We start from the raw sequence: 23,939 nt of genomic DNA on the forward strand, positions 1-23,939 counted from the left end.
TGTCACATGGGCCAGGAGGGCTTGGGTCCCAGGCAGCCGCCTGGGGCTCATCAGCCCACCCTTCTTTGGCTCCCTGAGGCCTTTGGGGGCTGCCCCTAGCTTACTGATGGAGTGCCAGCCCCCGGGGCCGCCTGACGCCTCTCCTGCCGTCCTGTCCTGTGTCCTCCAGGCCTGCGTGGCCACCATGTTCCAGTGTGTGCACTTCTGGGGCTGGAAGGCGCTGGAGAGCTCCGTGGACCACAGTGATGCCGCTGCCCCCAAGGAGATGACCAGTTTCCAGATGACCCTGTGCTCCGTCCTGGTGAGGAAGCTGAGCCCCAGGGGCTCGGGGCTTCATCCTGTGATCCTGCTAGACATGAGGTGTTGAGACCAGCTCTGTCTGACAGAAAGGGAATGCCAACCACACACCCATCTTTAAGATTTCTGTTGAAAAAAAAGGGAAAAGAGGTGAAACCAAATTTAATCATAGATTTTATTTAACCCAGTAATTCCAAATCATTGCCATTTCAACATGCAATCAATAGACAATTATTAATGTAATAGTTTACCTTTTTGGGATAATGTCTTCAGTATCCAGGAGGCACTTTACACTTAATTCAGACTAGCCACGTTGGATGGCATTATTGAATCCGTGGACATGAGTCTGAGCAAACTCCGGGAGATAGTGAAGGACAGGGAAGCCTGGCGTGCTGCAGTCCATGGGGTCCCAGGGAGTCGGACACAACTGAGCGACTGAACAACAGCAAGCCACGTTTGAGGTGCTCAGGGATCATGTGTGGCCAGTGACTACCCTATCGGACAGTGCAAGTTGTGGGCGAGTGTGGTCTCTCTGGGCTGGAGAAGAGTAACAGAAACCTGAAGGTCCTTAGGTTGCCTACCTGCTACTCTGCTGTGTGACTTTGAGATGAGCACTTGCCCTCTTTGGGCAGACCCTGTAGCATCAGACGGATGGGCATCTGTGAGCAGATGACCGCCGTCTGTGAGCAGCCAGTCTGTTGCACCTCCTCTTCCATGGCACTGGGTGTCACTTGTGTTTTGCAGACTCAGAAAAAGCCTGCCGTTCTCTACAACTTCTTGCTAGAAACAATGACCTATGTTAAAAGCAACTTGTCAAGGATCAGAATCGCGGCATGTAACTTGGCAGGTGAGCAGGCAGGTCTCCTGATGCAGGAGGGACCTTGAAGACCATCTGGTCAGACCCAGGTCTGGAGTGGGGACAGGTGTTGGGAGTCAGGCTCGGGCAGAAGTTCCCCGTGTGTATCCCATGGCGCTCCATACCTGCCTGATGCTGAACTAGACGTCCCGAACTAAACCCTTAACAGAAACTCTCATCAGGAGAAACCACATCTCTCGCTGACCTGATATTCATGTGTTGGGCATTTCTGACTGTCATTTTAGGAATCATTATGAAGCAGATGTCTGCGCATTACTTGAGAAAGCTGGATTTTCCAGCATTACGGAATTGTAAGTAGTGGAGATTCAAGTGTGAGTCAAAATGAGTCCACCCTGCTCGTTTGGGAGTTTAGTGAAACCACCCAAGGGGAGAGTCAGCTGACCCTGGTTGTATTTGGGGTGTGGGGCAGGGGTGGCCAGGGCACACAGAGGTGGATGAACCTGCGGGGGCTTTCTAGGAAGACAGCTCTGATGGTTCCCTGTGCTTTCTGCCTGCTCCCCATAGCAGCTGGGGCCTGGGGGTCATCTTCCTGTCCCTGCTGACGTGATGGAAGACCCCAGGAATGGGAGATGCGTGTGGAGACACGACTGCACCTGCCGTCTTCCTAATTCACACTGGGGTGGGGATGAAGTTCTAAGCCCTGTGAGCCCCTCGCCCCGCAGTCAGCTCTCATCAGGATGCACCACCCAGGGTGGGCGGAGGATGAGGACCTGGCTGCAGGGGTCCTCATCCCCCTCGTACACTCACTCTCAGCTCTCCAGGAGCTACAGCTGGACTCAGATCCTGGTGTTTGGAGGGCAGCTCTGGAGACGCTCAACATCTTGGATACCTGCAGTCAGCAGTGGCTTTTGGCTTCACCTGAAGGAATCTCCTAGGTGGTCCAAGTGCAAAACGTACCTGCCTTTCTCCTGGGGGCCAAACCCCACTGCACCACCGTGAACCACTTTTAATTCTGTTTGTAAGAAAAAGTATTATACTTAAATAATCAGTGCCCCTTTCTTTCCTCCCCTTGAAATAAACCTCCCTTGCTATTTGGAGAGCAGATTCCTGACTGCAAGGAGATGACTCCCCAGAGCTGAGACAGTAATTGTTTACCTCTTTGGGATAATGAGGTGAAGGGAAATTAAGTGAAGGGAAATTCCAGTTCTAGCGGGGATTAGATTCCTGTGTCCCCTGAGTGTGTGTGTGTGAGCATGTGTGTGTGTGAGGCCAGAGGATCTGGGGTCCCCTTTGTGTCTTCACTGCATTTCAGTTCCTCCCAAGTGGATGGTGTGTCCACTGCCAGGCTCTGTGCTGGGGCCCCAGGGGAGCCCAGCTGCTGTCCAGCCCTGCTTCCAGGAGCCCCACTCTTAAAGGGAAAGGAGACATCTCCCAGCGCCCATGATGCACCCAGGGTGAGGGAGGGCGGCCACCAGTGGGGGCAGTGCTGGTGCCCGTCCGCAGGATGTAACTCAGGGGGCTTCAGGGAGAAAGTGATACCACACCGTCCACCCTTGTCTCATTCATATCAGGGTCCACTGGGCCAGGATGGGAAGGGACCCAACGAGGCCTGGAGCAGAACCCATGAAGGGCCAAAGGGAGGAGTTACCTTCAAGTCCAAGAAACAGGCAGGGGGAGGAGGGCAGGGAAACTCTTCCTATACTCACGCTGCCAGCGGGACAGTCTCGGGTTGTCCCCAGAGCAGATGGAGGTGGGATTTCCAAACCAGTCCCACTGTGACAGCCCAAGGCAGTCACCACCCTGGGCCCATGGGTGGGAGGATTGCAAAGCAGTCCAGAAAGCCAACCTGCACCGGAGGCTTCCCGGGAGACTGGTCTCACACTCTTGGTGGTGCCCACGGAACAGACAGTGGAGTTACTTCCTGCCGAGTGATGAAGATGGTGGCTGCTGGAAGACTCAAGTCCCAGTGACACAGCCGGAAAGGATGTGCCCTTCACTCTAGGCCCAGGGGAAGCTGTATGATTGCATAGTCAGGTCTCTGATCAATTCCATTCATGCCTGTGCAAAACATCTCCAGATGGTTTATAGACCTAAACTCAGAAAGAAAAAATGTAAGACAATATATTCATTTTGATCCTGAGACTAGGGTAGCATGTCCTTTAAGAGTAATAAGAGAAACCAGTTAAAAATAAAGGATTAACTTTTGTAAGTTACAATATATCTTCTGGGACTTCACTGGTGGTCCAGTGATTAAAATTCCATGCTTCCACTGCAGGGAGCTTAGGTTCTGTCCCTGGTTGGGGAACCAAGAGCCTTATGCCATGCAGTGCAATCAAAAAAAAAAAAAAAAGAAAATTTCTTAAATAAAAATGAAAATACAACATGTCAACATAAAGATTAAAAATAAATTTATCTTTTGTACAATAAAATATTGTATAGTTAAGTCACAGATGGAAGAAGTTACTTGCAATTGACATAAAACTAGGTTGGTTCATGTAAGTAGATTGGCATACAGAATATGCCCAAATCAGTAATAATGCAAATTAAAAAGACAGTGTCACAAGAGGATGCTTGTAAAGCCAGTAGGAGGCTGGTTTGGGAAGTAACTGGGCTTGAATGAGGTCATGAGGGTGGGGCCCCTTTATAAAAGACACTAGGTAGCTCCTCCTCTCTCCACGTGACATGAGAAGGAAGCTACCTGCAGGTCAGGAAGTGGGTCCTCGCAGAGCCCAACTGTGCTGGCTCTTGGATCTCAGCCTTCATCTCCAGAAGCAAAGTTCTGTTGTTTAAGTACCCAATCTCTGGTACTTGGTTATGGCAGCAAAGCTGGCTAAAACACTCAGGTGACGTTGCAGTGTAAAGCTGTGGGTGGAAAGGAAACATCCATACAGGGAGAGCGTCACCTCAGGCAGGGGGATGGGAAGGAAAGGTGTGCAACTTAATCTTTAATAACTTAAAAAACCATTACACACAGCAACGTATTAACAATCATTTACTCTGGATGTTGGTACATGGGTTTTGTCACTGCATTGTGAATATTTGCAATATTTTATTTAAAAGTTACCGTCCATTAAGTAAACTAAAAAGCTTTTGCACAACGAGGGAAACGATAAACAAGAGGAAAAAATAACCTTCAGAATGGGAGAAAATAATAGCAAACAAAAGCACTGATGAAGGATTAATCTCCAAAATATACAAGCAGCTACTTCAGCTCAATACCAGGAAACAACTCATCAAAAAGTGGGCAGAGGACCTAAACAGACATTTCTCCAAAGAAGACCCATTAATGACTAATAAACACATGAAAAGATGCTCAATATAGCTCATTATTAGAGAAATGCAAATTAAAACTAATGAGGTATCACCACACACAGGTCACAATCAGTTCAGTTCCATTCAGTCACTCAGTCATGTCCAACTCTTTGCAACCCCATGAATTGCAGCACGCCAGGCCTCCCTGTCCACCACCAACTCCCGGAGTTCACTCAGACTCACATCCATCGAGTCAGTGATGCCATCCAGCCATCTCATTCTTTGTCATCCCCTTCTCCTCCTGCCCCCAATCCCTCCCAGCATCAGAGTCTTTTCCAATGAGTCAACTCTTCGCATGAGGTGGACAAAGTACTGGAGCTTCAGCTTTAGCATCAGTCCTTCCAAAGAAATCCCAGGGTTGATCTCCTTCAGAATGGACTGGTTGGATATCCTTGCAGTCCAAGGGACTCTCAAGAGTCTTCTCCAACACCACAGTTCAAACGCATCAATTCTTCGGCGCTCAGCCTTCATCACAGTCCAACTCTCACATCCATACATGACCACTGGAAAAACCATAGCCTTGACTAGACGGACCTTAGTCGGCAAAGTAATGTCTCTGCTTTTGAATATGCTATCTAGGTTGGTCATAACTTTTCTTCCAAGGAGTAAGCGTCTTTTAATTTCATGGCTGCAGTCACCATCTGCAGTGATTTTGGAGCCCCCAAAAATAAAGTCTGACACTGTTTCTACTGTTTCCCCATCTATTTCCAATGAAGTGATGGGACCAGATGCCATGATCTTTGTTTTCTGAATGTTGAGCTTTAAGCCAACTTTTTCACTCTCCTCTTTCACTTTCATCAAGAGGCTTTTTAGGGGAAGGAGTGGGAGGGATGAACTGAGAGAGTAGCATTGAAACCCACACATTACCATAGGTGGCCAGTGAAAATGTGCTGCGTGACATAGCTCAAATCCAACATTCTGTGACAACATAGAGGGGTGGGATGGGGTAGGTGGTGGAAGGGAGGTTCAAGAGGGAGGGGACATACATATTCCTATGGCTGATTTCATGTTAATTTAAGGCAGAAAACAGCACAGTATTGTAAACCAAGTATCCGCCAATTAAAAATAAAGTTTAACTGTCTGTATCTTATGATGATCTAGATGAGAAAATGTCTTTACAACTGAAAAAATCAAATCAAGAATTAAAACTTAAATGTTGAGACATCTCTGGTGGTCCAGCAGCTAAGACTCTGTGCTCCTGACGCAGGGGGCTGGGGTCAGGGAACTAGATCCTACATACCACAAGGAAGACTGAAGACCCCACATGCTGCAGCTAAGAACAGGTGCAGCCAAATAAATACATAATAAATATTTTTAAAGGGATATTTGCATTTATTAATTTTTTTAAAAAATGCTACATGTATCCAAAAAGTAAACAAAATTAAAGGGTATACAAGTTAAAAAAGACAATAACAACCAAAAAGTCACTGTGATACTCTATTATAAACAGCTCCAATAAAACTCATGACATATCACAGGTGTTAAGTGGCTGCAGGTGTTTTGGGACCATCACAGAACTGTTTATGTTTTCATCTAAAAATATTAAGCTGTTTGGAATTACTTTTATGGGTGAGTTGAACGGTGATTCAATTTGCTACCTCCTAATATTGGAAGGTCTGATGCTGAAGCCGAAGCTCCGTTACTTTGGCCACCTGATACAAAGAGTGGACTCATTGGAAAAGACCTTGATACTGGAGAAAGATTGAAGGCAAGAGAAGACGGTGGCAGAGGATGAGATGGTTAGATAGCATCACTGACTCAATGGATATGAATTTGAGCAAACTCTGGGAGACAGTATTCTGGCCTGGAGAATTCTATGGACTGTATAGACCATGGGGTCACAAAGAGCTGGACCGAGTAACTTTCACTGGGAGATAGCGGAGGACAGGGAAGGCTGCCGTGCTACAGTCCATTGGGTTGCAAAGAGTTGGGCATGACTTAGTGACTGAATAACAGTAACAAATATGGAAGACGCCAAGTCCTGCTGGCCTGAATTTAAAAGGCTAAGCAGCTGGACTTTCTTTCTAGGGCTTAAAACTAGGTTTCAGAGCAAACAACTTCTCTAAATGAATAGGAAACGTAAAGGAGGATTTCTGGTCATGTCTAAATTTAGCAAAGAAAATATGAGAAAAATAGGCCTGTAAAGGATAAAGTTTAAAATTTTAATTGAGCAACTTTATTCAAATAATTTCCAAAAATCCATAGTCACATCAATGGAACCAATTTCATTGAAATTTGCTTTGAAGGGCAGATAAGTGAAGCAAGTTCTTGGACTTTCTTAAGAATTAAAAAATACACAAAAATCAGTTAGTGCAAAGAGGGAATACTCCAAAATAACTTGGCAATAGATTTTCAGCTTTGAGTTTTTCTGACACAAAATCATTTGTCTCTTCCATCCTGAAAGATGCGTCATTCTTTCCTCTGGCGGGGTAAGAAAATTCAGTACAATTTCGCTAGAATTCCCATGCCAGCCCCCCAAAGCTTAACTGTTATTTATTTGTGTTAGTCATCCAGTTGTGTCCAACTTTGCAAACCATGGAACCCACCAGGCTCCTTTTCCCATGGGATTCTCCAGACAAGAATCCTGGAATGGGTAGCTATTCTCTTTTCCAGGGGAAGATATATTTACTCCATTGAATATACATGAATATTTGAGTCATTATAAATACCCTAAGGAATGTAAAGAAACAATAGTGACAGCAGTTCCTCAAGCAGGCAGCGCAAACTGGTGGTTAAGACCATGGGCTTTCAAATCCTGGCCCAGCCATGCATGCGTGTATGGACTCAGGAGTTAACACTGCATTTCCTTGGGGACTTCCTTGGCGGCCAATGGCCAAGACCCCACACTCCCAATGCTGGGGACCCAGTTCAATCTCTGGTGGGAGAGCTTAGACCCTATGTGCCACAACTAAGAACTCCTATGCTGGAAATAAGATCCGGCACAGCTGGAACACACACACACACACTCACACACACACACAAACACACACAACTGTGCCTCAATCAAGAACTCCCAGGCTGCAAATAAGACCTGGCACAGCTGGAACACACACATACACACACACACACAACTGTGCCTCAACTAAGAACTCCCATGCTGCAAAGAAGACCCGGCACAGCTAGAACACACACACATACACACACACACTGTGCCACAACTAAGAACTCCCATGCTGACTGTCCAGGATCTCATGAGCTCTGGGTCTGTCTGGCTTCTCAGAAGTGACTTTGTGTTTAATTTCCTGAGGCTCATCATGCCCAACATAGTTTTTTTTTTGGTGGGATCAACTGCGCTAGCAAAAAGCCACTCTCTCAGGTGTGTATTTGAGTGGGAATTTTATATACCTGTATTCTAGCAAGAACTTTGAGTGAATGAACTTGTCATAGATCTGCTGAGACAGCCTCATTGATGAAAGGAACTAGCACCGCCCATTGGACAGAACCTACCTAATCAAAGGGTTCAAGTGGGGCTTAAAGAAGGAAGGTGTGAAAAGGGGTCAACACAGCCCGGCTCATGAAGGTTGGGCTCACAGCTCATGAAGATTTGGTCCTTTTCCTCAATAAATATATAATATTTAGTGGAGAATATTAAGTAGAGAGTCCCCTAGACTGCAAGGAGATCCAACCAGTCCATTCTAAAGGAAATCAGTCCTATATATTCATTGGAAGGACTGATGCTGAAGCTGAAGCTCCAATCCTTTGACCTCCTGATGTGAAGAGCCGACTCACTGGAAAAGACCTGATGCTGAGAAAGATTGAAGGCGGGAGGAGAAGGGGACGACAGAGGATGAGGTGGATGGATGGCATCACCGACTCAATGGACACGAATTTAAGCAAGCTAAGTATTGGAGTTTCAACTTCAGCATCAGTCCTTCCAATGAATATTCAGGACTGATTTCCTTTAGGATGGACTGGTTGGATCTCCTTGCTGTTCAAGGGTAATAAATACCACATGAGAACAGACAGAAGATATTCTCCAAAAAAAGAAATACAAATGGCTCATAGGCTTGGGAAAAAATCAGCCTTTAATAATAACGTTACTGACTAGGGTTTTGCTTCCCCAATCAAGAGAAACTGACTAAAGGCCAAACAAGAAACTCAAGCAAGGCTTGCAGGGTGGGGAGTGGAAACAGACAACTGTTTGCCTTGCTGGCTCCCAGCTAAGGGGATAGCTTATCCCTTATATGGGGCAAGGGTAGGGGTGTCCTGCCCACCTCTTAGGCAGTGCTGTGTGCAGGGGGCATTCGCAGTACCTACTTTTACTCCCAATGCTGCTTTGCATGGTGGCTCAGATGGTAAAGAATCTGCCTGCAATGCAGGAGACTCAGGTTCGATTCCTGGGTCAGGAAGATCCCATGGAGAAGGGAATGGCTACCCATTCGAGTATTCTTGTTCCAAGAATTCCAAAGACAGAGGAGCCTGGCTCAGACATGACTGAGCAACCAACACTTCCACTTCACTTTCCCTGCTTTAGTTCCAGGCTCGTCAAAAGTGGCAGTTAGGGTGATTTTGTTTTTTTTGCATCTTTTGGGCCAGAATTTGCCACAGCTGCTGTATGCAGGCAGTCATTTTTGGTTCCGTACAATTTCTTTGCATTTGGTTGCTCAGAGAAGAGGCGTGTCCAAGTGCAAGCCTTGTTATGCTACAGCAAGGGTCCCCGGTCCCAGCCTGTCTCCATCATAATAATAAAAGCAAATGTAAAACAAAATTCCACATTTGCCTATCAAACTGATGCTGTCTTTTTTTCAAGATTATACTTTAGGCTGAAGAAGGTGAGATCGTGGCTCTCTCAACACCGACCGAACCTCTCTGGACACAGTTTGGGACTATCTCAAACCATTTACCAGAGGGAACCATGCATCGGTGCCCCACCCAGATCCCTGTGTTCTTATATCTTAGTGCACAGGGCCTGATCTCCAACACGGCATCTGCATTTCTCTCCCGTGGGTTCTCTCTGAAGTTTAAAGCCCTCTTACCTGCCCTTGCGGACCCCCGGAAGTACAGGGAAATGAATACCACCTGGGGGCAGCCAATCACCAACAGCAACAAGTGCTGGGATCCCCAGGGGCCTTCTGCCTCCAGGGAGGTAAATCCACCAAGTTTTCTGCACTGGCTGCCAGCGGCAAGCAGCAGGATTGAGCTCCAGCTGCCCACAGAGAGCTGCCTTCTTGGTGGTCATCACTGCCCACCCTCCTCCCTACTCCTCTTCAGGGTTTCCTTCCCTTTGCAAATAAACTGCTTGCCCATGAGTCCTCACACGAATGGAGCCAAACAAACAACCATTGATCTGTTGGAAGGCCCTTTCCCATGGAAACAGTCATGGATATGTATGTACAAAGACTCAGCTACTGGAATATTTAGTGATGTCTTTTTAACAAAGGAAAATAAAAGTGAATACACCTGGAAGTTGTGGTTATATAAATCCTGGTATATTCATGCAATAGAATATTCCTTGGCCACTTAAAACAAATTAAATGTTATACAAAGACCTGGAGAGAGCATTCACAATAGGGTAAAGTGAAGGAAGAATGTGTTTTCTAAATTCTTCCTTCACTTATACCAAATACAGCAGCATTCCTTCAATATACCAAATATGGTATATTCGCAGTATTTTATAACTCCACATATTTGCCAAAATAATAAGTGTGGTTATTTTGGCAAACATGAGTAATGGTGACTTTAATTTCCTTGCACGTGTGTGTGTACACCTTTTTCAAATTTTCTGTCAGAATCATGTATTACTTTTGTAGTTAGAACATGTAGTTTAATAATAAATAAATGCAACACCCATAGACCGAACACCTAACAAATATAATTAACATAAATTTATTAATGTATTTTTAGTTATCACATCAGAAAAAATATACTTTCCAGTCACTATAATTTAGGCATCTGTCAAATTCAGATCTGTTTGGTACAAGCAATGATTATCTACTCAGGCATATCACCCACCAATTTCATACATCATTCTTTCCCCACTAAAGTCAGAAATCATACACTGTCTCAGAAGAACTCTATGCCATTCATTCATATCACATCAAGGACAAGGAAGAGACATCTTCTTTAGATGCACAGAGGCATCTGTGAAACACGAGCATAATTGAGAACCAGCCGTAACTGGTGGAGGAATGTATCTACCGATGCTGGACACATTCCTGGGGGAGGGGGAGGAAGACATGGTCCCCAGACAGGTCCCATTTCTGGCTAGGAACAGTACTGTAGGTTGAAGGAAGGACCTACCAGTTCTCTTAAGTCATTTGAAAGACGAGTGAAGTCCGGATTAAAGTACTGGAGGGAGCAGCAAAGAGACTCACATATCTCTACCTGTGTGTGTGACTAGGGACTGGGTCATTTTTATTTTTCAAAACACACCCTGGGGCATCATTTCCTGGCAAAGTAGTTCTTGAGTAAGCATAACATGAATTTAACCTTTCTCTAAAGTTTCCAACCCAGTTCTCAGTGTGTCTTGGATTTATGAGATTTCTTGACTCGCTCTTTCTTCCCAAAGCATTTCCGGAAGGTGAAGGCACAGGCCTTAAAGGTGATGAAGATGACTGTCAGCGTGACCGCCAGGAGGAAGCCAATTACATCCAGAGAGTGGTACTGGTACCAGGTGAGGTCATGGGCTGCAGGGCGCAGGTGGGATGCCCCCTTGTGCCTCATCACAAACTCCACCCAGAATACAGCCAGGTCCAGAGGCTCTATGGGGCGGTCCTTGTGAAGTCTGGAGAGGTGCATGATGTTTTCCTTGTAGCTGAACACAAAGACAGTTATGTGAATGCCTGGAACACCATCAGTAGTGAGCCATCCTCCCTCTATCCTTCCTTCCAGTTAGGAATGCTACCAGATTTTCCAAACATGGTAGAGTTTCTATTGTAATCAGAAATACACACATACACACACTCACACACTAAATATTCTTTATCTCTTAAAACTGGAAGCCAAAATTTTAATTTTAAGTTATTTGAAACTTGCTTCCTATTCTTCTTCTTCTCTTTTTAGTGATATCCTTATAGGAAATTAGTCATACTTTTTGGTAACAAGATAAAGAAATAAAGGAACAGGTCATCTCAGAAATTATTAATGATTTCCCATTCAATGGGATTGCAAATAATCACTTCTAGCCAACATAAAAGACATTTTAAAGTGCCATATCCAAGACAGTGATATACTTTCAACTACTGAGGCATCAGACCATCTAACTGCTAAATTTTGCGTGAGGGAGTGTCTATGCAGCCTGTTAAGGAAAAAATGGGTTCCTGTTTATTTTGGACTGTGTGAACAGCTGAGTCAATATCCAAATCCAAAATGGGTTTGATACTTCATCCCTTAGTATGGATGCACTAGAAGAAGAAAGAGAGAGAGAAGGAAGAGAAGGGGAAGGAGGAGGTGGCAAGGGGAAGAAAAGAGAGAAGAAAGGGAAAAGCAAGACACTTATTCAGGAGTGATTATGGTCATGCTGCTGCTGCTAAGTCGCTTCAGTCGTGTCCGACTCTGTGCAACCCCATAGACGGCAGCCCACCAGGCTCCCCTGTCCCTGGTCATATCTGACCTTAAACATGTCCATCATTTCATATGGGTACATTATTATAATGTACTACTAATATTTGGCCATAAATTCTATTAAACACCTTCTTTTTATATAAATTGTCTCATACAAAATAGATTTTCTTGTACTTTCACTCATTAATTTATTAAGCACCTGGGCCTGGTTTTATAACACGATGTTGGAAATTTTTCCACTTCTCTTTATCTTCTCTTTATCTCTTTATCTTTCCACTTCTCTAAGCTGGGTGCAGTCCCAGTTTAGAGTTTGGGGAACAAGGAGATTCACATGTGATGGGTCAGAAAGAAATAAAGTTAGTAACTTGAAATGACTGATTAGTGGTTTGTTTTTTTTTTAGATAGTAATGTACTAGAGAACTTCTACCAAGTCACTTTTCGATTATAAGTAGTTGTCCATATCACTGAACAAAAGGTCAAAGTTATGTTACTAATACAAACCTCAAGAATGAGTTACCAGCATATGGAAAGAAATCAGGCTTTAACTGTAGTGATGCATTAGCAGCATGACCTAATGCTGACAAGCTGGGCTGCCAGAAGCCAATTGAAATGGTGGATAAGGACTACATCAACTGCTCTGCGAAGGCTGTTACTAACACTGTGGGCACTTTATCCTGGGGTTATGTAGACAATTCTTTTTTAATCAGAAGCATCACATGCATGTGAGCACCATCATAGTTCCCCTGTATAGTGTCTTTTCCTATGCGAACATTCCAGTCTTTTTACATCCTGACTGATGTCTCCTTCAAAATGAAGAAACTATGGGTAAAGGTTCCTGATACTCTCATAGATACATACACATACACACACACACACACACACGCATGTGCACATACAGAGCTGACTGTTGGATGAAGTCCACTCCTGTCCATAACTTCTTCCTAGAAGGTTCTGATCAGCCTATTACTTGTAGCAATTGACAGCAATGCAATAAAGTTCACGCAAAGATAATCTGATCTAATGGCTTTTGCCTATTGATTTGCTTTCACAGCCACATTTGAACAAACTTGACTTTGCTTTTATCACAAGCCTTTGTCACAGCACATCTCACACACACACACACACACACACACAGATTTTTAAATTCCCATGGACCAAATTTCTCACAGGTTTCAGTGCTGGGAAAAACCATACCTTAAGTAACTGATTTGTTTTTATCTTGGACACTATGCTTCTTCTAATGGAATATTTCTTTCTTTGCAGGAACTTAGAGATCAGACATTTATTATATTGACATTTTTAAAATAAATTGAAATTTTAAGTACAAATTACTTAAAATAAGGGAAATAATATTTAAAATCATTTTTATGATAAATTCTATAGAAATTAAAGCACCTTTGTATAAAATGAGTGGTAATAACCCCAAGTCATCTTACTTATAAACTAGATCTTGGTGTGCTTGTTGTCACATCTGAATGGTTATTATGAGGCAATGGCCAAAATACAAGTAGCAAGTATTCCTGGGTAGTTTTTCTCTTACCTTTTTTCACTGATGACAGCTTTCAGGGCATTTTCTAAATCTTCCGAACTCATTTCCAGGACATTCAAGGTTATTCCAGCTCCCCGGGTCTCCATGCGCTTTGCATTGTCCATCTGATCACCAAACAAGGGCATCATCACCATGGGAACGCCATTGCATATTCCTTCATAAACGCCATGGGAGCCGGAATGTGTGATAAAGGCCCGAGTCTTTGGGTGACCTGAGGAGAAAAGCAGGGGGTGATGCCACCAGTCAAGCCACCGAGTTTCAACATCTGACATCGTCTGGGTTCTCCAAGCATGCTCAGGGCCCAGTGCCGTCCACACATGGCCCTTGCAGAAATGTGCAGAAGCGCATGTGGGTTGAGACATCCTACTGGGTAAAAGGCAATGTGGGATACATTGATAATAATCCTTTCCGGCTAAATAACCCTTTAGAATAGCCCTGCCTGAGCCACTTTCTTAATTTAACCTCGGTTAGACCCTACATGCTAAATCCTCCCCACGTACCAAGCAGATCATTTTGGGGCAGCCACTTGACAAGTTTCGTATTCTTTGCAAGATTCGGTGGTGGAGTCCCAGTGTACCGCCACAGGACCTTGCAGAAAAAGAAAAAAAAAACCAAGTTTAAGAACGTACACATACAATTTTAAAAACAAGACATGCTTGGGGCTGGTGCACAGGGATGACCCAGAGAGATGTTATGGGGAGGGAGGTGGGAGGGGGGTTCATGTTTGGGAATGCATGTACACCCATGGTGGATTCATGTCAATGTATGGCAAAACCAACACAGTATTGTAAAGTAAAATAAAGTAAAAATAAAAATTAAAAAAAAAGACATCAGCTATAATAGCTAGAAATTGGAGTCTCTGAATGAATATAACCTTGGAAAAGGTAGGTAAGAAGGCTTTTGGGGACAGGTAACATTCTGTGTCTTGTTCCGAGGCTTGATTCCATGGGTGTGTTCACTTTGTGAATCTGAAAATTCAGCAAGTTGTATATCTATGATTTTTGCACTTTTCTGAACTTCAAGGGGAATTACTTAATAAAATGAGTGGGCATGGAACTACAAAAGCAGAAATATAAGAAATGAATCCAGTGTCCTAACCAACTGCTTTCTGGAGAAATATTCTTATGCAATATGAAGAAACACTATCCTGCTCATTTTATTTTAAAAAATAAATTCTCTTTAATATACTTTTGAGTCAGTTAAGAGAGAAAGAGTCCTCCTCATGCAGTGGATCATGGTTTAACAGCGTAGTTGAGAATGAAATAGCAAAAAAAAAAAAAAAAACCTTTGGATTATTAGTAATAATTGGGAATTGGCAGGGAAATCCAAGTTTAAAGCCCAACTCATAAATTAATTTAGTTATTGAGAGTCTGGGGTTAGAACTCTTGTGAAGATAGATATTTTAAAAAATCATATAGAATCTTCTTACTGTCTGAGGTATTTTGCCCAAAGCATCAGCAATTTCCATAGCTTTCTGCTCCGGAATCTCTGAGACCATTGAGCCCAAAGAGAAAATCACAATTCCATGTTCTCCAGAAGCATTTACATAGGCTTCAAATTCCTAGAAGCAGAAGAGAAATTTCCAGTTAATTTTTCCTCATATTCTTTGATGACTATATGCATTCAGCTCTGAATAAGGTAGCTTCCTCTTAAGAAAGTGATCACAGGAGTGTGTATTTGCGTGTGTGTGTGTGTGTGATAGAGACACAAAGTATTAATGCGTGTTGTAACATCCCTCCCTCTCCAAGTCCTTTCCATCCCAAAGGAGGAGGGCTTCCTGCTTACAGAGTTATCACCTGGGTTCTCCTCTGAAATGTAGACTCCAAGTCATATGTCAAGTTTCTGAGAGAAAAGTGACCAGAGGTAAAGCCAGATCCTTTGCCCCAGGGCTCCATGCAGCTGGGAGAGTTTGGAAGAAAGCAGGCTTTGGGGAGGAGGGCTGAACGAGTGAGCTGAAGGCAACAGTAAGAAGGGAGGAAAGCGGAAGGAGCCTCCTGGAGAAAGGAGCGAGATTTCAGCAGATTCCGTGAAAAGAAACATGGGAGGAGAGAAACACTGTCCAAATAGAATTCCAGCAAACTCTGCGGACTCGAAAGCTCCGGCACTTCCTCTCTAAGAAAATCTATGTAAAGACCCATATTACTTTTCAAGACTTCTAGAATATTCTTTTTATGCTGAAAGAATGAATGAAGTCAAAGCACAAAGCTACAGAGGGCATTAAGAATTAGACTCATGATTAAGGAAAACCTTCAAATAGCAAAAAAATCCTTCCACAACTCTTGCTTCCCTCCAGCCTGTGGCAGAGTTTCCCTATGGCAGTCAATACACTTGAACGAGTAAATCTCATATCCATGTCAACTCCGTACTAAAATGTAACCAGTCAACCGTGCATTTTCCCAACCTTTCCTGGATAAGAGTTTCTAAGGTGTTTCAGTCAACTTGCCTGCTTTAGCAGAAAGAATATACAGAAACTTATTTGAATCTTTCTCTGCTGATTCCATATGTACTGTAAAACGTAAACTGTTCCACCCTCGGTATGAAAAACACAAATAGGGGACAGAAACCCTTCCCAAGTGTGTCCCAGAGACTGAGCCCCTTCTGTGGGGTTCAGAGAAGGTGAAGGGCATGTGAGTAGACCTTGACCACCAAAGCCTCTTGGAAGGAAGGAGAAACAGGCACAGTTTTCACCCACACAGCATGCGCCCCTCACCTAGTGCCCGCTTCCTGCTCCTAATTCACTACATCCCTCACGGTCATCCAAGGAAGCCTGCACGTATAAGGCTGCTCCATTGTCTCAGGAAGCATCCAGCAAGGATCACCTGCAGGCACACAGCCTTGGCTACTTTAGGACAAAGTTCAAGACAAGGCAACGAGACTTTTGGAAGAAACTTCAGGGCCAGGTGACCCAAGGAATAAGGAATGGAGAACAGAGAGAGGGTGGCGTGCCGACCCCTGTGTGGATTACACCAGCTTGTTTTCCTCTGCATGTGAGACAGGATCATTCAAAAACTAGGGCCTGAGTGCATTCAAAGTCCTTCCCTTTACTAACAGCATCCTATTGCCATCATGACAACTTTTTAAGTCAAGGAATAATTGGCGGGGGGCATGCCATGCAGCTTGTGGGTTCCCCGACCAAGGACTGAACCCAAGTGAGTTTTGGTGTATTTGAGCTGTCAACTAGGATTGATTTGCCAGTTAACAATGAATCTTACAACTACTAGAACCCAAATAACCTGTGGTTCCTTGAATGAAGCAGGAAGATGGATATTAGAAAATGTCTGTGTGTGTCGCGTGAGAATCAGAGATGGCAGGGATCCCAGGTAGTAAGTACAGGTTAGAGTTTATGACGTGGCAAAGGCCTATCCCTTAAGGAATAAGGGATAGACTTGGAGATCAATGTCAAATGAAAGCTCTGAAAATAATAGGGATAGAATGAAGGGACACAATAGATGATTACATAATTAATCCCACTAGGGAATTCTAAGTATAAAAACAGGAGACCCTTGTAAGTTCACGATTACTTGAGAGAGCAGGTTTCCTTAACTACAAAACCAAGCAGGCTTGCTTAACAACAAAACCAGGCAGCAAAAGCATGGTGCGTGCCCCAAAACAGCAAAACAATGGCAGCATGTGACCCACATCCTGCCCAGTGAGTTCAGTAAGTTAATGATTCCTAGGACTTGCTGTCTGCACACATAATCGTGTACCTAGCTTGACCATACAGGGACAGGAAAATGCTCCTGCAGGAGGAGCAGATGACGGAAGCGCGAAGTCTACTCAAGGAAGACAAAGGTCTTCTTCCCCTCCCTGCTTTTCCTTTGATCATAAAACTGTCACACACTAAGTTCTCAGGTGTGGCATTTCTCACCCACCCTCTTGGAAGTCTCAAGGGTGTGTGCTCAGTCACTTCAGTCGTGTCCAGCTCTGTGCGACCCTATGGACTGTGGCCCGCCAGGCTCCCCCATCCATGGGATTCTCCAGGCAAGAATACTGGAGTGGGTCGCCATGCCCTCCTCCAAGGGATCTTCCTGACCCAGGGATCGAACCTGCAGTGTCTCCTCCATCTTCTGCATTGCAGGTATATTTTTCTTTACCACTGAGCCACTCAGGAAGCCCCATGTAAGCCTCACAAGCATCCTACCCTAATAAATCACTTCTTATCTATCACTCTGCCTCTCACCGAATTCTTCTCTACACTGATACATAAAGAACTATGGTACCAGAACTCTTTGGAGTCCTCCTAAAATGACACCAAACTGTTTTGGCAAGATGCAACAGGAATAGTGCAATCAGAAGAAAAGCAGCATTAGTCACAATGTTGAAACTAGAACCTGGAGATGAATGGTGGGTGTCTCTCAAAAAGAAAGGAAGGAAAACCCTAGAGTCAGCCTTGGGCAATAATCTTAGCACTGCGTGATCTGTTCCCAAACTTCAGAGCCAACTCCAGAGTGCTCCAAGCTTCACGAAACACACGCACTACCCGTGCATGCACACACATGCGGTGGGAATCTACTTGAAGGAAACAGAGCAAGGCACTAGCAGGGCAATTTTCCCTGAACTGTCGGTTATTGATGATCTAATTCACTCCCTGAGCATCTCCAGATGGTTTCATATGTCTCCAAAGAATGCCACAAAGACGGCGATAGCACTCCTCTCCAGTACTCTTGCCTGGCAAATCCCATGGGCGGAGGAGCCTGGTGGGCTGCAGTCCATGGGGTCACGAAGAGTCAGACATGACTGAGTGACTTCACTTTCACTTTTCACTTTCATGCATTGGAGAAGGAAATGGCAACCCACTCCAATGGTCTTGCCTGGAGAATCCCAGGGACAGGGGAGCCTGGTGAGCTGCCATCTATGGGGTCACATAGAGTCGGACACAACTGAAGCGACCTAGCTGCAGCAATGAATGCCACGGCCAGTAGTGAGACTGTGTGAACTGAGGGGTTTCTTGGGACTCTCTGTGTTAAAACCAGAACGTGTGTGCATGCTAAGTCACTTCAATTGTGTCTGACTCTTTGTAACCCCATGGACTGTAGCCCGCCAGGCTGCCCTGTCCATGGGATTCTCCAAGGAAGAATACTAGAGCGGGTTGCCATGCCCTCCTCCAAGGGATCTTCCAACCCAGGGATTGAACCTGTATCTCTCAAATCTGCGTTGGCGGGTGGAGTCTTTACCACTAGCACCACCTGGGAAACCCTAAAATCAGAACAGTCCTGAACAAACCACGATGCTGTCTACCCTGGCTGTGACCTAGAAGACTTCAGACAGGGCCCAGCACACCTGATTTTCACAGATGGCTGCCAACCTTGAGTCTGAACATGGCCATAAAACCCAAACACTGGCCAGCCCTATTCCCAGGCCAGCCCACTGTCTAGTCTGCCCCCACCAGCCTCAAGCCCTCTTTGAGGTCCCTGGCTCCTGGCAGCTGTCTTGGCCTTTCTTATCAGGCTTATTCGAAAGATCAGGGAGGCAATATCATCCTGCCTACCCCCATGCTAAATTTCCTCCATTTTCTAGACCTCTTCTCCTTCACGAAACCCACTCTTAGGGCTTTAGCCTTGTCTAGAAAGGACCAAGTCTAATGTCCCCGCTGCACCCACTCAGTTGCAGGATGTGATTAGCATAAAAAGAACACACAGAGCCATAAACATTGAAAGCTAAATAGTAGCACTTGGTTGGAGTTTAAATGGCATGAAAGTTCATCTACAAATTACAGAATGACAAACTGCAGAGGTTATGTTATTAAGGCCAGTGTTGATTCTGGGCCAGTACAGGATTCCATAATGGTGAGGTCCACCCCGTACTTGGCAAAACTTCCTTAAACCTTGCCCTGGCTTCCCTAGTGGCTCAGAGTAAAGAATCAGCTTGCCAATGCAGGAGATGCAGGTTCGATCCCTGGGTCAGGAAGATCCCTTGGAGAAGGAAATAGCAACCCACTCCAGCATTCTTGCCAGGGAAATCCCATGGACAGAGGAGCCTGATGGGCTGCAGTCCATGGGGTCGCAGTCAGACACGACTTAGCGACTAAACAATAACAGCAACAACAGCTAAACCTTGCCCTGAGTCCACACTCTCTGGAGTCAGGCCAAAGTGTGAAGCAACATGCTAACCACAATAAACCTTAATCCCCTATCTTTTATCCCATTCCAGAAAAAATGAGGCCCCCTCAAAGGGAAAATACATGCCTACACGCCCAGGAGGCTTTCCCCCCCACCTAAAATAAACCATTTATTGAAAAAAGAACCTTTTTCTTCAATTTCATTAATCAGCTTTTTGCATAACAAACATGTGGCTTGCCAACAACAAAAGGTAAGACCGCACAGGTGAAGAACGTCCAATCTCCTGCCCCTGTCCACGCACTGTGGCCCGGGGCCCTGAGAGCTGGTGTCCAGAGGTAAAAAAGCCGGATGCCAGGTGCCACTGCTACGGGACATGGACCCCTGCCTCCGTCACCGCTGCATCTCGGGTGACTGAGAACCGTGGCATGTAGCAGAGTATTGTTGACCTTTCCAGGTTCAGAAGTAGTTGCAGTGTTATCAGGCATCCTGGGCCTTGTTAATCTCCTGTTTGTCAAGTGTACTGACTTCAAAACCCAGGAGGCTTTTACTAGAAGTCCTGACTTTGGCTGTGAGTTTAGTATTTTGAGTTCTAGGCTTTTATTAGATCTTTCCTTCCCAGATGCCTTTTGTTTTGCAAGGAGACTCATGAAACACTATGTTGGAAATGTGTTGCTTTATCATTGTACATTCAGAGCCACTTAGGAACACTGCAGGCTTCCTTGTCACCACTCTTTCTTCTCTTCATCATCTTCAAGTCTGTTCTTACCGATCCTGTTTGACTGTTCTCCTTACAACCAGCGTGGATGGGTGGACACCATCTCTGGATCTCTGTGTACTCTCAGAGGTGTTCTCAGCCTGAGAGGGGACTGACATCTTGGAATTCTTGAGTGTCATGCCTTTGCTCTCAGCATTGTTCTACCATCTTTTTTTTTTTTTTTTTTTTTTTTTAAGGAAAGACTGTGATTTTATTTTCAGATTTTTGGAAATAGTTTTCAAAAAAATAAAATGACAAGAACACATACAAAAATTGCAACCATTCACTGAACTATGAGCTCTTAGCAGAGGAAAGGCCTTTTGAAGTATTTGAGTCCCTCTCCTTCTGAAAGCCAGAGTCACTTCTCAAATATCCCTCACGCAACCAGCCTCCTCAAATCTTTCCCAAATTTGATAAACTTCATCTCTTAAAAGTTAACAGGAATCATTTTAAATCATTTAGAACAAAAGAAAGAATAAAATACAGGAGGTATGCCTCTTAAGTTATATGTTTTTAAAGAAAACTCACATCCTTGAAACAGCTTTGCAACATGCAGAGCACAGTACTGGCTTCATAAAAAACAAAATGACTCTGTACTTGCATTCTTTAAATGTGAAGAGCAGCTGTCATCTTCCTCTATAAAAATTAGCAAGCGATATTCATTCAGGTACATTCGTTTAACTGTACTTCATATAGTTTTATACTTGGGATGAGGCTAAAACAACACAAAACCCAGCCAGCCCAGAGCTACTAATAAAACAAATAGTAATTACTGAGAGATGTGACCAAGTGAAAAATCAATCCTGAATAACAAAACAAATTTCTGATTACAGAATTAAGCTGACTGAAAATTTCCACACTTGGAAGATTCTGATTACGATAAAGAAATACGTAAAGTGGGAACAGTAAGTAAACGTGATGATTTGGTTCCTTCCTGAAGGTCTACTGGTCCAGCTGCCAGCCATACAAGTCTCTGGATTCTCAACGAAGTGTGACCAGTTCTTCTGAAGAGGTAGGATGAATAGCAACCGTGTTGTCAAAGTCAGATTTTGTTGCTCCCATTTTCACTGCAACTGCAAAGCCCTGCAGCATTTCATCACATCCGATTCCCTGCATATGAATTCCAACCACCTTTTCCTCTTTGTTGGCACAAACCATTTTCATCACACATTTTGTTTTCCTTTTGGTAACTGCATGATACATTGGGGTAAAGGTGGTAGAATAAGTCTTCACATTTTCTTTTCCATATTTATAAATGGCTTCATCTTCTGTGAGTCCCACTGTCCCAATAGGGGGGTGGCTGAAGACCACCGTGGGGATGTTGTCATAGTCTAATTTGGAATCTTCTTTGCACTCAAAAAGTCTATGGGCAAGTTTTCGGCCAGCAGCAATCGCAACTGGAGTAAGAAGAGCTTTTCCACACACATCCCCAACTGCATAGACACCTTTTACGTTAGTATTCTGGAATTCATCTACTATGATGTGACCTTTGTCATCAGTTTGAATCCCCAGTTTGTTTAAATTCAGGCCCCAGGAGTTTGGGTCCCGCCCAATGGCCCAGAGCAGGCAGTCAACATCTGCAATAGTGGTGAAGGTGGGTTTCCTACCAGGAATCGAAGTAACCATGCGGAGTTCCAGGCCTGAAGACGTTTTTTTAACTTCCCTGACCTGGGAGTACTTCAGCACCTCAATGCCAGCGTTCTCCAGCTCTTCGGTACAGTTGGAACTGATTATTGAATCAAAAGTTCTAAGCACCTTATCATGGCGTATCATTATTGATGTCTTAGAACCCAGGGCAGACAGGATGCCAGCTATTTCCACAGCGATGTAACCAGCACCAACAATGACACTGCGGCGAGGCAACTCTTCCAGCTGAAAAAACCCATCGCTGGTTATTCCTAGGCTGGCACCGGGGATCTGGCTCTCCTGAGGAACCGAGGGCACGCCGCCTGTGGCGATCAGGATGTGAGGAGCGGTGTATTTTTTCCCATTGACCTCCACTGTGGGCTGGGGATCGCACGTGAAAGCTGCATGGCCATGGATGATGTCTATGTGGGACTTGGTTAGATTATTTTGATAGATGGTGTTCAGGCGGCTCACATAGGCATCCCGCTTTTCCTTTATAATCCGCCAATTGAATTTACTTTCACAACTTTGAAAGCCATAATCAACGTGGTCATGCATGAACTCAGAGTGGACAGCAGTGTTCCACATTACCTTTTTAGGTACACATCCGACATTCACGCATGTGCCGCCCAACTTGTGTCTCTCCACCACAGCCGCCCGGGCGCCCAGCTCCGCCGCCCGGCGCGCGCTGGCCAGTCCGCCCGAGCCACCGCCGATCACCAGGTAGTCGTAAGAGATCTCGGCGCCGGCGCTGAGTGGCGGGCACGGCGGCTGCGGCTCCTGCTTGCACGCCATGGCGCGGGAGAAGGCGCGGGCTGGCCCGGCCGGAGGTGGCGCGGAGGTGAGGAAGGCGCGCGCCACCCGCAGCCAGCCGTGCCCCTCGCTCGCGATTAGAGTCCGGGCCAGCCTACCATCTTTATTCTTTGATGGCATCCCAAAGGTATGCCCAACACCAAGCTGTGCTTTCTCTAGGGACTCTCATTAACAAAGATTTCATCTTCATACTTGGAAAGTTCAGGACTTTTACCAAGAGCATTGGGAATAGTATGATCCCCAGTAGAGGGAAGGAAGTGCAGAGCAGCACTAATTAACCAAGGGGAAAAAAGATAACAGCAGTGTGACAGACCAGCATAAATCAAGAAAAAGGGAGAGGACGAGGCAAAGTAAAAATAAACTGCAAGAGTTATAATCATATCTGTTGATTGTTAAGTGCAAACAGGAGAAATTCCACTGTTAAAGGAATCTGCCTGACTCGGTTAAGAATGTTGGCTCTGTAGATTTTTTTGGCTTTATTTTGTTGTGTTTATCTTTTGCAGCACAGTATGTGGGGTCTTAGTTCCCTGACCAAGAATCAAACCCACTCCCCCTTCATTGGTAGCACAGAGTCTTAACCAATGAACTGCCAGGGAAGTCCTTGCTTCATGTTGTTTAAAGAGAAGGAAGAAGGTTGAAGATCTGGAGTGCTAAGGAGGCACTAGAGAGAAATGTAAACAAAAACAGTGCAGGAATGGTGATATTAGTGTCTAAAAATGGAATTTCAAATTAAAAGAATTTCAGTAAGACACTGGGAACTACTGTCAGGTACAATTTACAGAAATATTCTCACATCTAAGCTCACTTGCACCAAACAAGGCAGCAACCAACATACATTCAATACAATTTACCACTTTAGGGGCAAATATGTCAATAAACGATATAAAGACGTGATATCAAGAAAGACAGTTGATAAAGTTCTGCAGTCTCTCCCATGAAACATCCTAAATAAAGAAGAAAATCGCTTACATAAAGAAAAGCTGTTTGCCAAAATGCAACAGCAAAAATATCTTGCTTGGACCTGCTGGCTAACTTTCTTTCCTTTGATCTGAGATATGCCCGTTGGTTTGATGACATCTCACCCCTTTTAAGAACCATTAGTGGATTTGAGAAGCCACCGTCACGAGAAGCCTGTGCACCGCAACGAGGCGTAAGTCCCTCTCGCTGCAACTAGAGAAAAGCCTGGGCAGCAGCAAAGACCCAAAGTCA

General features: G+C 44.7%; 2 protein-coding genes and 1 pseudogene across 7 annotated transcripts in view; 1 reads left to right on the top strand and 2 right to left on the bottom strand.

Annotated features, from left to right (window-relative positions):
• The window catches only part of MROH2A (maestro heat like repeat family member 2A), a 58,644-nt gene extending 56,439 nt beyond the window's left edge, over window positions 1-2,205 (top strand). Inside the window, exons 39-42 of the mRNA XM_069584837.1 lie at window positions 170-301; window positions 1,042-1,144; window positions 1,399-1,464; window positions 1,928-2,205. Coding sequence (XP_069440938.1) covers window positions 170-301; window positions 1,042-1,144; window positions 1,399-1,464; window positions 1,928-2,049 — 423 coding nt within the window. The 3' untranslated portion in view covers window positions 2,050-2,205. The remainder of the gene's footprint in view (window positions 1-169; window positions 302-1,041; window positions 1,145-1,398; window positions 1,465-1,927) is intronic.
• An 8,031-nt stretch (window positions 2,206-10,236) lies between these two features.
• LOC138437624 (UDP-glucuronosyltransferase 1A1-like) overlaps window positions 10,237-23,939 on the bottom strand; it is a 131,814-nt gene continuing 118,111 nt past the window's right edge. For all 6 annotated transcript variants that reach the window (XM_069585288.1, XM_069585280.1, XM_069585271.1 and 3 more), the window contains exons 2-5: window positions 14,908-15,039; window positions 13,979-14,066; window positions 13,470-13,689; window positions 10,237-11,180 (exon numbers count right to left, since the gene is read on the bottom strand). In XM_069585288.1, the coding sequence (XP_069441389.1) occupies window positions 10,883-11,180; window positions 13,470-13,689; window positions 13,979-14,066; window positions 14,908-15,039 (738 nt within the window). In that variant the 3' untranslated portion in view covers window positions 10,237-10,882. The remainder of the gene's footprint in view (window positions 11,181-13,469; window positions 13,690-13,978; window positions 14,067-14,907; window positions 15,040-23,939) is intronic.
• Window positions 21,178-22,850, bottom strand: LOC138428382 (glutathione reductase pseudogene; annotated as a pseudogene).

The sequence above is a fragment of the Ovis canadensis genome, chromosome 1 (genome assembly GCF_042477335.2).
Source record: "Ovis canadensis isolate MfBH-ARS-UI-01 breed Bighorn chromosome 1, ARS-UI_OviCan_v2, whole genome shotgun sequence".
Lineage (NCBI taxonomy): Eukaryota > Metazoa > Chordata > Mammalia > Artiodactyla > Bovidae > Ovis > Ovis canadensis.